Genomic DNA, 13,724 nt, shown 5'->3' with positions numbered 1-13,724 from the left:
GTAGAGAGAGAGAGAGAGAGAGAGAGAGAGAGAGAGAGAGAGAGAGAGAGAGAGAGAGAGAGAGAGAGACTTCCAGGTTTCTTGAGGAACTTTCGGATTCTTCTACCCACCATGCTGTTGCATTAGCAGCCTTTTGGGCCATAGAAATGGTGTACAATGAGAGTTTTGCGACGTGTATTGAAGGTGCTACAGATACACCTATCGAGCTTCGTGGTGCTTGTGAGCGGTGGGGGAATGCAGAGTTCAAAGGATATTGTATGGCATTGCAAAAGCTGGCTGAAAAGTATCTTCAAATTAGCGCAACTGATGTGCAAAAGCAGGCAGAACAAGAGTTTCTGAACGTTCTTTCGTTTGAAGTTAAGTTTTGGAACATGAGCTCCCAGCCATAAGCCAGGTTTGTTATATCAAGTACAAGTATCATATTAACATGGGAAGCCCATTTCTGAGCTCTGTCCTCCCGTTCCCCTCATTCCAGCACCATCCCCTTCTTTCGAACCCCTCTTGTGAAAACAAGATTTTCCTCCAAAGCCCTGTCCCCGTCCCAGTTGTTTGGAACATGTCCCATGTCTAGAACAAGCTTTTTCTGAATTCTCTATCTTTTGAAATTGAGGTTTAAAACATGAGTTCTGAGGCATAAGCCAGGTTTGCAAGTGAGTGGATACTTGTTGATGTATGTTTCATTGTAGGAACTATTGATATCAGTTAGTTTGTAGTCTCTCTCCTATGTCCAATCGGCATTAGGGATTGGGCACTGCTGAGGCTGTTCTGCCTTAAGAAGCCAAACCTCGCAACCCTGCGCTGGCCCTGAGCCAGTTGGCCGTGTTGCTACCCCCCACATGAAAATCGTATCTGGAAGCAAAGAGGCCATCACACGAAAGATCCTAAGCCCAAATTTGTTACACCTGTGGGCACTCTTTCAGGATCTCTTTGGGATGCCTGCACGCAAGGCAAACGAGGAATGTCTGCTCTATGCTAGCTGGACTCCCATTATTGTCCCTCGTATTTTTTGACCAACGGCTCAAAACTCATAATCGTGTGACTGGTGGCTAGCCCAACATCGAGTCCAGAAGTCTGAGAGGAACTCCTTATAAACCCCCTTCTGCTTCCACTACGGAGACGGCCTCGAAGCAAGAGCCATCAAGATCTGTCGTAAGCTCTCCAGGGTTCCGCTGTAGCCCCCCCACCGGGCCGGGGGTCCCCTGCCTCCAATCGTACCTAGCTAGGTATGCAGTGCCTCTCGAACAGAAGCTCATGATGTTGAGGTAAGTCACAATGTGGGAATTATTGTGAGAATTTGTCCAAAAACTTCTTGTGCTTCATACACCAAATTATTGGAGAGGAGAAAAAGAAGGTTCTTTGACATCTCCTTGGAGGCAAGACTAGTGTAATAGAATTTTCTTGAAGAGTACTAACATTTGACAAAAATTTGAATCATTTCCTTATTGTTACGATACAAATAAAGTCATAGATTGAACATGAAGAACATGCCAAAAGAATGAAATTAATCCCTTTATCATAAAAGTGACCAAAATGTACTGTTATTTTAATGCAACATATAACATATTGATAGGAGAGAGACTGTGATGAGAAATTTGATGGGTATGTATGCTTGAACTGCAAGGTGCCTTGCCATTATTTAGTGAATGAGATGTGAGTGAACAACTAGGATATACAAAGCAAGTGGGGATGATGGTGCATCAAGGGTTTGAGCAGTATTTCTCGCCTTCGGAGTAGTTGTAGTCCAAGCTCCAACGGCTGAACGCACATTTATGCAAGTCATAATAGCCAGCATGAAGAGTTATTTTCTTTGAAGCCACTGCCTCTTTTACAAATGGGTAAGTCAGGCAATTGTGCAAAGAGTGGTTGACACATTCCTGCAATTGTCCATGAAAGTTGAAGATCAAAAGCTGCTTCAATGTTATGTTTACGATTATGACTCACATAATAAATTTATCATAGGAGATTGACATGGAGGGACTTAGCAAGTAATCAAACCCATTGTATTCTATTACTTTTCGTGCTTTTTTAAGGTCATTATACTTGGAAGCATAATTTAAAATGAATTGGCTATGTTATTGATAGTGCATAAAAAAGAGCTCAATAATATGCTTGATATTATTTAGGAGAGAGTGCAAGACCATCTAGAAGAAAGTCTTAAAAAGGTGTACAATGGGTTCATAGCCGCTCTGTTAATCAAAATCTGAAAGACCACGTTTGGTAGTGGCTATGAATGTCTGAGTTTACAAAAGCTATAGCTGAAAAGTATGAAATAAATTTCGCACATAAAAAAAAAGTGGCCTTTTACATGAAAATATGAACATATGTACAATCAGAAACAAAAACATTATCTTTTTGAACAATGAAAGGAATGATTTTGCTATTTTAGGTGCACTCCAATACCACTTGTTTTTTTTGGGGGGCCTTACCTTTTCGCATAAAGTGCAATGCTCCTCAATTGTGGAGGATGAATAGGCCTCTTTCACTTTCTTACATGAGTGTTCCCCAATCTTTAGCCAACTCTTATAGGATTCACTACAAAATGTGCACAATTACACAAATTGTCAGTATAGTTCAAAAATAAAATAAAATCGTAACTTAAATGTAAATACCTAATAGCACAAAAAAATAGTAAATATAGCTTATGATTACCATTCTTATGAAATATAAGCCTTCCATGTTCTTTTAATGAAATTATTTACAATATCCAGTAGTTAAATGTAGTATGTTTCTCTGAATCATTGCTACAAACTGCTCTAGCAAGGAGAAGCAAGGCATGCTGAGAAAAAACCTATAGTGGGTTTTCTCCTCATGGTGTGTCTTCACTAGAGCTTGAATGCCCTCACAATGGCTGTGCCCAATCACAAGTATATGCTCCACCTACAGCGAGAGTTACTCAAATATTGTTGGTCGCCAAAAATAAGCATAACAACATATTGGAAAGAAAATAGCAAATGACAAAAGGCTAAAAAAAGGAACTTAGCTCAAGGAGGTACCTTGATCTCCTTAACAGCATATTCAATTGCAGCATGATTGGAAGGGCAAGGCCCCTACAAAAAGAAAAAAAAAAATTTGCTCAAAGAATTTTTTGTAATTGAAAACAATTTTCTGAACGTTGAAGGAAAATACTCATGGATCGGAAAGTTTCATTTTAGATACCTAAATGTCCTTGTAGGACGTGCTCAAAAATCTTGGATATGAAGAAATCTCACATATGAAATTCAATTTGAGAGGTGGAAAGTCTTTTAAAAACAGATAAAGGTCGTGTAAAGACCTCAAATTTTTGCCAATTTCTCTCTATATTGAGATCCTTAACTAATTTATGAAGATTTTTTTTCAAAAATAGCTTGTGCCAATATGTACCTCTTCCCCATAGGCAGCCACCAAGTTGGCCACATTCCGTACCACAATAGCCTCACCCAACTCGAGGTTGAGGATCTTGAAGGGGTCTACCCTCGAGTCACAACAACTGAATATCAAGAACTGCAAAAATCCAAACTAGAAACAATCAATCTAAATTTGGATTGAATTTATTTTCTCAAAGAAAAATCAACTCATGTCAAATTTTGCCTGTTGTACATAAATCTAAAAGAGCCATGCCAACTAGATTGCGTTTATTGATGTTTAGGGTGTTTGTGTGGGCATGTACAGTGTGTAGGGGCATTGAAACTGACTTGCCTAAAAATGTTTTATGCTGATGGGCAAGCTCCATGGTGGAGTCACAATCCTAATAGGTTGCACCTCACCCAAGAGCCTTGACCATAAGCATCTTACTCTTGAGGGCAAGTTCTATTTGTGATCAAACTCTATGGCTTGGGCATAACTTGGACGACTTACCCACAAACCTAGCATACTTGTTTGGCATTGAAAATGGCCCAAGATGTTGAAGCTCATCCCCTTTTAGCAAGAAAGACCACTACAAATACATGATCACAATGGAGCCCTATCCTTGAAAATCAGCTATTACATTTATATTACCACACTTACAAGGCAAGGGGTAATAGATGCTGTGACTACAAAACCCTATGGACAAATTGGCATGCTAACTTACACATTGAATTGTAAGATGGGTTATCTTTTGGTATATAAACTGTTTGAAAGTATTATGTAGTGCTTGAAACTTGTATACATAAAGATAGCTATATTTAGGTGCAAACAAATTAGTATTATGCAAAACTCATTCTATCTTTGGTGGTGCTTAAGTGGGGAAAAAAAAGATTAGAGCTTAATTCTCGATTTTGGCATCCTAAAAGGACAACAATAGATTGTCAGGAGGTTCATTTGGTTACACTAATGAGCTCAATGTCATAAGCTGCAAGAGGATCCTCTTCCGGTTGATGCTAGTAGCTTCTCTAGTGGTACATGTGGTGTATGCAAGAGATGTAAAAAATTTTGGCTTTACCTTTGGCTTATGACATTCTGCTAGCTTCTCATAGTATTCCTTCTCCTGCCTGCAAACACACATAAATCACAACACATAATAAGTCACAATTGGGTTTCACTTATAACCTCCCTTCATTGATGATAAGCTCCATGCAAACTCAAGGAAAGGCTTGCTAAAGTTGTGTGAGAAAGAAAAGTACTCACTCAAAGTGGGACTTAAACTTAAGGAAGCCACATTTGATCTTTTCAACAGGGTTGATCTCGTGTCCAATGAGCTCCACCTTGGATTTTAGATCTTCCACCTCCTCATGTAGATGCACTTCACACACCTCCTTTTTGAACTTGAGCTCTTCGAGTTCCTCATGCAACTTTGCCTCTGCAGCCTCTTTCTTTAGTTCAACTTTCTCCTTAAGCTCAAGCTCCTTAACCTTGAGCTTCTCCCACTCTTCACAAACCTTGAGCTTGAACGTGAGCTCCTTCAAGAGTTTCTTAAGCTTCTTGCATGCAAAGGGCTCCAACTTGGGGCAATGCCTATGCCATGAATGCACATAGATCAATTGATAACTTGAAGTTTGATGAAAAGAAAGCTCTATCAAACTTGTGAGAGTTGTCCCTTGTTTATTCAAAAAATCACTAAATAGGAAAAATAAAACCTACGACCCAACATGAGGCTTCAAAAGGTTTAGATGGAAAGCAAATATGCAAACATTGAACCATAGGGACAATTCTTGTAAAATAGGTGCAATCGGTTAATTTTTTTAATAGCAATTCGCACATTATGTGGGATAAAATGAGAAAGCTACAACTCAATCCATGCAAAATAGCCTTGCCATGGGGACTTAAGGACTATATGTATGCGACGACCTGAATAATTGCAGTTAATTTTAATGGTATTGCAAGTGAAGAAGCAAATAGCACAAACGAAACCGTCTCTCTCTCTCTCTCTCTCTCTCTCTCTCTCTCTCTCTCTCTCAAAATCAAATACATGTAAGGTATGATTACTCACAAGACAATGCTGTTCACTTCAGCAAGGGCTTCCTCACAACAAGTGATCTTGCCCATCTCTGCTAAACAAGAACCCAAAGAGAAAGAGAAACCTGAAAGTGTGAGCTAACGATCAATTAATTACCAAAACCACCCACATGATAAAGATTGGAACCAAACAATTTAAATCATATAGAAGATGCCCTTAACAACCTTAATCAAGACGGTAATAATATGGTGTGACTAAGGCTCAACTACAATCAATTAAACGGAAGATCCTTAATTAATATGACATTAATAACATTAGCACATAGATATTTCCCTTACCTTAGTATAGTATTGTGGCTTATTAGTTTGATCGAAAAATTAAAGCATCAGGATACGGTGGTGGTGGTAGAGAGTGTGAGAGAGCGCGAGCATTTATAGCTCTAGACGGAACACATCTATACTATATATTAAGGAGATTGGTTTCCAGTGCCACGTGTCAAAATTTGCTGCATCCGGTGAGTTCCGATTTATATGAGTGAGGGGGAGAGGGAGAGGGAGAGAGAGAGAGAGCCCGCCAAAGGCGGCCGGCCGTACTGGTTAATTTTCAAGGGAAAGGCCGTTGTGATGGCTTGCCAAGCCATCACAAGTGTTGGTGAATCTCTATCTTTTGCGTGCACTCTTACCACTTTACCCACCCCAAGTTGAATTCTTGGATAGTGAAAGCCCTTGTCTCGTTCCTTCATCAACCAAGATTCTACAACAAAGAGCTCATACTTCCAAGGAAAAAACAAGCACTCGTGACGAGCCTATGCCTACTCACCATTGTGAGTTTTGAAAACAAAAAAAAGCATAAAAATCCACTTTGTTGCTGTTGTTGTTGTTGTTGATGATGATGTGGTTGAAAAGCTTATCTTTCATTGTCAAACATGAATCATTAGAAAGTTTAGATATAGACGAGTGTTAGAAAAAAACTGTGGTACAGTATATTTTTACCGGCTTAAATCATAAAATCCCGGTTAGATTTTGAGCTTGCCTTGAAGAAAACCGGCAAATTTACACAAGTTTTAGTGTAAAGACCGGCAAAAGCTTCAAATTTTGACCTAAAAACCGGTAGAATTTCAAGTTTGCCCTTATTTTCTTCGGTTAAGAAAAATGTATTTTTCTAGCCCTGATCTAGACTAGCCATCCTGTAAAAGCAAAGAATGCGAGATAAATAGAAAAATTATCCTACACTATGAAGACAACTAGGAATCTTAGGAAACCGGGAAAGCGATGAGAAACCAAGCTATACTATTATGTACGCAAACGGTTCGATTCTGCTTCCTACACCATGTTTAAAAAGAAAAGAATCTTCGGAAACCATTGCTCCACAATCTCCAACATGTAAGACACACGGAGCATCATCCATAGAATTCAGAAAAAAAATGGGGGCCATTAAAATTTTGGGCTGCCCAAATGTGTTTTGTGATTGCCTAATCAATTTGAATGTGGATATCCATATCCATCCTCACAATAGTCATGGGCATAGCGAGCAACACATCAGCATGTAAACACGCTTAAAGGGAACTCTATATGTTAAGGAGAAATTTCTTCACTAACGCTAAATAAAAGAAATGTGATCTCAATACTTAATAGTGATACTATTATAAAAGGGGGAGGGATCTCCCCCCCCCCCCCCCCCCCCCCCCCCCCCTTCTCGACAAGTGTCATGAGCTCCTTCGTTGGACAATTTCCCTGTAGCCTCCGGGCACGCATCGAACAAAGAGATAAAGAGAGGCGGGCGAATCACAAGGTCTTCCTAGTCTTTGTTTGCCTTACTAAAGTTTTATGCTCTTCTCACTTCTCTCCTCTTATCTCTTTTTCTCTTTTTTTTTTTGGCAGTACAGACATTCCCACCCGTGATGTGGTAAGAGAGCATTCGTGAGCAACTACCAAGGTCGCATGGTCGCACTCAAACCCATGACTCACATTGGAAAGGGGAACACACCCGACACACAATCAACACGCCTCTCTATAGCTCAGGATACTCACTGCACCCCAATCCACTAGATTTTGCCCATTTGTAATTTTCACACAACACACACCATACACAGGCACACACACTCTCTCTCTCTCTCTCTCTCTCTCTCTCTCTCTCTCTCACACACACACACACACACACACACACACACACACACACACACACACACACACACACACACACACCAAGGCCCGGGGAGGCAGACACATCTCACACACCGGCACAAGACAATTTGAGCCGAGCAAAGACGAGAAGGGGAGAAAGGGGGAAGAAACGACATAGAAATTGGCTATGGTTTGCTTCAATTTCGACAAAATCACCACCTACAACACTATAAAACTTGATAGCATCGACTTCGTTGGTACGAGCACGACGAGCACAAAAAAAACCACTTCGACAACCTCCTTTTTCACGGGATTATCCTTGCTGAGAGCTTTAGAAGCACCCCTGTTGTCACGCCCTCGTTGGCTCGGAGCTTTGTCCTCCAAAAAACCCTTCCCGAGAGCTCCTCGTTGAGCTCGCCTTCCTCCAAAATGAGCCTCCTCCCCAGAACTGTCAAAAAAGCTGCCCTATAGGGCATATGAGGCCTCCATTATCTTTAGCCCCGACAACATTCTATTCTTGGCCCAAGCTCTGCATGTGATCGACCCTCTATTTTCGGCAAGCTTGTCCTTCAAGGCATGTGAGCACGCATGCTAGGGGGTCGGTGACAACCACTCATGGGAAAGCAATTAAAAGGTTGGGCGCCCGTTGGGCACCACTTGAGAACAAGGCTCGTCGACCATCGAACATCCACGTCATGATCATGTCCACCATGCCACCGACGGAATCGGCCGCCAAGAGCGCCAGAGACAGCCGCCAGCTCTGCCTCGAGCACCGCTCGGCGCGTGTGGAGGTTCGTCAAAGCCGGGGATGGGAGCTCTCTTTCTCTCTCAAGTGATACTAATGATGAGATCCGTCCACTGCTCTTATACCATCCCGTTGGTTGCTAATCCTCGCATGTGGGATTACTCTCGCTGCCACATGGAGCATCCACAGTGCTCCAGGCGATCAAAAGATCATAACCCCCCACAACAACTAGCAAAAAAATGTTTTTCCCCCCCCACTTCCTCTGCTTGCCATTCTCTGCACAGGCAGCTCCAATCACCAAGCCATAAAACCTCACTTGACCTGGTCCCCGGCTACCATCCGTGCCAGCCCCGACACTTTTCGACTTTGCTAGGCCTTCGAATGACGTGCCCCAAATCGGCAAAAAGTTATTTGTCACCACACTGTCAGCAATTGTTACCATTTTCAATCTTCAATATCTCATTGATCCAGACTCCATTTGACATGCCGTCAATTCCTATGGCTTTCATACGTTTTATACTCCTCATAAAATCCTGGCGAGGCTCCAAAATCCTCAAATGGCATGTTGACCGAGGCGACCAAATCGGCTCAGAATTGGCCCTCGGTGAAACTTTGACTGACAATATCTTGGCAACCAGGACTCCGATTAACGATCTGAAAAGACCGACATGCTTCACATGATGAGCTCTTCACATCTATCCACTGAAACCATCTTTGAAAACCTGTCTCCACCTGCCATGCCTGTCTCATATCTGCAAACACATCCAGCTTCAAAGCGCCATATCTTGCACATCGTGGCTCTGTTTGATGAGCTGTCTGGTCCAACTTGTAGACCGTACTAAGGGCCACCTATGGAACTCTCATTTCTGCATTTTCAAGACTTTGACCATGCACCTTTGACAAACACCATAACAAAGCATTCTGGCCTTGAAAACCACATAAAGCATACATAACCGCTGCCACTTACCTACTCTTGATCTTAAAAGCTTCTCCATCACTTTGGAAAGCCCTTGAGAGCCCATACAATCCTACTTTGCACTCTTTGTAGCATCACCAACTTTGGTTTCACCAACGTCACACGGAGGACGAGTACTCAACCAATCAAGCTAGCTCCTTTGGGCAATCTCTCTCTCTCTCTCTCTCTCTCTTTTCTCCCCCCCCCTCCCCCCCCTATCTTGCAAAAAGAGAGATGAAGCATATTTTATTTTGCACAAAAAGGGAGAGTACACTTTCATGTCTTTCCCTTTTTAATCTCCCTCTTCAAAAGGGAAGATCTTTCAGACACCTGGCTGCCCCCCGTGGAGTATACATAATGCAGAAGCAAAGATTCTAGAGGGTCTTAGATAAAGTAAGGTATAGAATGCACAAGTGGGAGTTTATGTTGCTTCCCTTAAGCAGGGTTAAAGCGATCATTCCGTTCATGCTCCCTTGTATAGCCTACACATGCCCGCTTCTCAAGATAGCCAAATGCAACTGGAAAGTATTCTTGAAACCAGTAAAAAGATTCTTGTAGAAAAAGAACACCAAAGACTCAGTGCCCTGGTAGTGGGCCAAATGGGAGTCGATTGTGAGGCCAGTTGAGCAAGGATGTATTGGAATACTTAACCCAACTGTCCATACAGAAGCCCAATGTGCCAAATTTGTGGTCTCAGTCACAAAGCAAGATCATGCATGGGCAAGTATGATGAAGAATATGATGACCAAGGCTACGCTGTTCTCCAAAGGGGGGTAATGAAAATAGATAGAATTTCACGACAAAATACTCACCCTTAGATGATCCAACTTAAAATTAGGTGGTACAACAGGTGAGTTGCTACAAAAGTATACCAAAACAATGGAGGCTCTGGAGTGGGAGAGTTAACCAGATATTTTTAGAACTCCATAACAATTGGTCCCCTTGGCTCTCCAAAGTAGGAGGTGTACTCCTAAACTCCTTCTGGAGAGACATAGTCAAAAAGGTGAATAACAAAGGTCTCTGATGGTCGGCCCATTTTTGGGCCGACAACAGTAAGAGCTGCAAAGAAGCAGACCAATTGGCTACCCACTTCAATCTGAATGGTACTGAAAGACATTTGGTGAACATGACTATTGGATTGGAAAAGTGTGTGATGCCTATCTGCGAGTTGAACCTTGAGTGGAAAGCCTAGTGATGGCCTCAACACAAACAGTTTTGTAATCTGCAAACCAAGAGTGTTTACCACACTTTAATATTTGAAACTAATTGGTTTTTCTCCCTTAAAAAACAATGGGGTTTGCAATGGTCGGAAGCAAGATGGGAGACAGTAGCAAAAAACATCTAAAATCCAGAGTGGTCGTTATCAATGAAGGTATTTTGTGGAAGGTGCTATGGGGGACTCTTCCGACAAGCGTGGAGATTTCGGCTAGATGTATTGGCTCATATAGGTGTTCAGGGTGCAAACAGGCAAGTGAGGACCTCCCCCACTTGTTCAAGGAGTGCCCTGTGATTAGTGTCCTTGCATGGAAGCTATGCAAATGGGTTCAAAGAACATTGGAAATATGGTTCTACAAGAGAGATTTGTTTTTTGGAGGGATGGTGATGAAAACTTAAGTGTGTTAATTTGCGTACAAATTGTTAGATTTTGTTACCTTCAACATGTGTGGAAGGCAAAAAAACAATCGGGTGTTTGAAAATGACCTATCAATACCTAGCTTTACGGAGATTATTCAAGAAATCAAGAAAAATATTCTTGCGAAAGAACTTGGACGAGTGGAATTCGGCCACTTCCTGTACCACCAAGGGTAAGTAATAATGGAACGGTTGGCTACTTTTGAGGTGGTCCTTTGTAATATTTGGAGTGGTCAAGAGACACCTCAAGGCTCTTTAGGAGCTTGAGACTGCTTTGAATAAATACATTTACTCACTCACCATTAGGTCTCCCTAATCTCAAAAAAATAAAAACTCTTTCAAAACATGTTAAGTGCATAAGTGAAGGGTGAGTTTAGGAAATGAAAAGACAAATGAAGGTGAAAAGTCAAAAGACATGAAAATGGAAAGTCAAAAGACCTTTTGTGTCCAGACTCCATATAGAGAGGTGATTCTCTTCCCCTTTCTTCTCCCTTTAACGTTTTCTTCTCTTTAAGGTGTCCCCTCCCTCCCTCCCTCCCTCTCTCTCAATGTTGTATCCGTCCTTCCTAGCTAATATTGTTACAAATCTATGTGTTTCGTCATTGTCCATTGCTACGTGTTATAGACTAGCGCATCATTTTTTTTGTTGTTGAGGGAATCTTTGAATTAGAAATACCTTTTATTTTTTTGAAGCCATTAAGAATACCTTTTAATTTTTTTTTGAATTAGGAATACCATTGTGAGTTTGAAAAACAATAAAGTGTTTTTGCAACCAAACAATATGTTTTTTTGGCATGACCAAAGGCAAGACCATAGCCCTTGACCTTTTTGGGCTAATTAAAAATCCAAAGCCATTTTGTTGATTTCTTTCCACGGAGAAAATAAACCTATTGGTTGGTTGTGTGATTTTCCAAGCTAGGGTCTGCAGGAGTTTCTACTCAGGATGGGGATGAAGCGAGGAAAGGCTTTTGCTATAGGGTTTCCTCCAAGGGAGAAGACCCTGGTTGGGCAACCCTGACACCTCTACATTGGCTCCACCAAATCTCTCTTTTTGGATCCACCGACAATGCCTCGGGGGCCACTCGTTGCAAGGTGCAAAACTTTCACGTATCTCTTACAGAGATATGATGATGGTGCTTTGGATGAAGCCCGCTTCAAGGACAACTGAGAAGGTGTAGAGAGCGGGTAATGCATTTGAAGTTCGCGCGCTTCTATGCTCTCTTCAGACCCGCGATCTACCCCCATAGAATGCAGGGTGTGCAAAACGCTGTAGAAGGGCTTCTTGGCGGGTGATTTGACACTGACATTGACCTCATTGTCGCTCTGGTCGTTATTCTTGGAGTATTTTGTCGCTTTTGGGGGTTTTTTGTGGCTCCATTCGTATGCTAGTTCTTGGCAGTTTGCTGAGCCATCTGTGAGGGTCATGTGTGAGGTTATTTTGAAGCCAAGCAATGGGGTCTGGGTTACCCAGTGTGAGGTGGACTAGGTTGCTGGAGTTCCCCTCTACACGCATCCTCTTCGGCGACTTTTATCCCATAGGATGTATGACTTTGTGTAGACACTGGATTGCATCTTATGCGTCAGGCCATTGAGGCATTGTTCAGGGTTCAGTCTTGAGACAGATACAGGTTCTGTCATCGCCTAGACAGGAGACAGTGCATGCTTACAGGATAGCATATTACAGAGATTTTCAGATTTGTCACTGGTCAGCTATTTATGATTGTTTTTGAGCTATCTTTTGGTTCCCAGAGCTCAGTTTACAGGGGAGACTCTGTCAAATTTTTTCAAAATACTGATAGTTCTTGAGGAGAGGTGTTCAGCTTGTTGTTTACAGCTTGTTTATTGTGTAGAGAGGCCAGTTTACATGGGAAACTTTGTCGGATTTTTCCCAGGAGTAAACAGTTTGGCAGATATGGCATCTTCTCAAAGTGAGACTCTTTATAACATAAAGAAGCTGGATGACACAAACTTTCCATTCTGGAAGAAGCAGATTTGGCAGGTTTTGGTGCAGAAAAAACAAGTGAAGCCACTGAATCTCAAAGGGGAGAGACCAGAAGGTATGGATGAAGATGAGTGGGAAGAGCTTGACGAGTTAGCTTGTTCCACAATCATGCTGACACTGGCAGAAAATGTTTACTTCAACGTAGCAGAAGAGACTACAGCGTATGGCATATGGAAAAAGCTATGTGGTATGTACGAGAAACAAAGTGCTGCTTCTCAGATTTACTGGCTCAAGAAATTGGTGGATTTGAAGATGAAGGAAGAGACAGCCATGTCAAATCATCTCAATGCCAGTTAACAACACAGGAGATAGTCTTTCCAGATTCAGTGAAGGCTATGTTTCTCTTAATCACTTTGCCAGACAGTTGGGATACTTTTCGTACAATGTTAAGTAATTCTGTTGCGCCAGAAGGTCTTACAAGTGCCAATGTAGAAGGCAGCTTGCTCACAGAGGAAATGAACGAGAAGAACATTGAAAAAGGCAAAGGCAATAGTGCTTTGGTCGTTCGAGGGAGACAACAGTCTAAAGAGAAGAAGGGTAAGAAGGCACAAAACCGAAGTAAGTCTCGTGACTCGAAGTCAAAGGATGACATAGAATGCTACCATTGTGTCAAGAAGGGTCACATGAAGCGAGACTGTACGAAGTTGAAACAAGAAAAAGGCAAAACAAAGAGTTCTGAGAAAGATGAAAAGAAGAGTTCAGTGAAGATTGAAGAGGTGAATGTCACATGATCTGGTTCAGACAGTGATTCTGGTGTAGCAGCTAGTGACATCTTCCTCACAAGCAATCTTGATTTTGTTTTCTTGACTGCAGAGGATGGACATGCTATGAGTGATTGGATTATTGACTCAGGGGCATCTTTACATGTTTCTCCACACAAAGAGTGGTTTACATCATATGTGACTTCTAAAGAT

The 13,724-nt window shown here is 41.8% G+C and overlaps 2 protein-coding genes across 4 annotated transcripts in view; one reads left to right on the top strand and one right to left on the bottom strand.

Moving 5' to 3' along the window:
• Positions 1 to 637, top strand: part of LOC147433264 (heme oxygenase-like, multi-helical) — a 43,427-nt gene extending 42,790 nt beyond the window's left edge. Inside the window, exon 3 of one of the 2 annotated variants that reach the window (XM_086492882.1) lies at positions 77 to 637. In XM_086492882.1, coding sequence (XP_086349008.1) covers positions 77 to 389 — 313 coding nt within the window. In that variant the 3' untranslated portion in view covers positions 390 to 637. The remainder of the gene's footprint in view (positions 1 to 76) is intronic. The other variant, XM_086492883.1, reaches the window with a different exon arrangement.
• Positions 638 to 1,493: 856 nt separating this feature from the next.
• On the bottom strand, positions 1,494 to 5,846 carry LOC147433263 (carbonic anhydrase 2-like). 2 transcript variants are annotated; one of them, XM_086492880.1, is made up of 9 exons: positions 5,692 to 5,846; positions 5,387 to 5,477; positions 4,585 to 4,911; positions 4,400 to 4,448; positions 3,361 to 3,480; positions 2,994 to 3,047; positions 2,789 to 2,877; positions 2,427 to 2,532; positions 1,494 to 1,874 (listed from the first exon to the last, which is right to left on the bottom strand). In XM_086492880.1, exons 2-9 carry the CDS (start codon positions 5,440 to 5,442, stop codon positions 1,698 to 1,700), a joined length of 978 nt encoding a protein of 325 aa, XP_086349006.1. In that variant the 5' UTR covers positions 5,443 to 5,477; positions 5,692 to 5,846; the 3' UTR covers positions 1,494 to 1,697. The 2 variants fall into 2 exon arrangements, with proteins under 2 accessions (XP_086349006.1, XP_086349007.1); XM_086492881.1 differs by having other exon boundaries at positions 5,387 to 5,444; positions 5,692 to 5,843.
• Positions 5,847 to 13,724: the final 7,878 nt, after the last annotated feature.

This window comes from Adiantum capillus-veneris, chromosome 20, assembly GCF_014529385.1.
Source record: "Adiantum capillus-veneris isolate H3 chromosome 20, ASM1452938v2, whole genome shotgun sequence".
Classification (NCBI taxonomy): domain Eukaryota; kingdom Viridiplantae; phylum Streptophyta; class Polypodiopsida; order Polypodiales; family Pteridaceae; genus Adiantum; species Adiantum capillus-veneris.
Note: the sequence above shows the minus strand (reverse complement) of the source record. Positions and strands in the feature narration are given on the sequence as shown.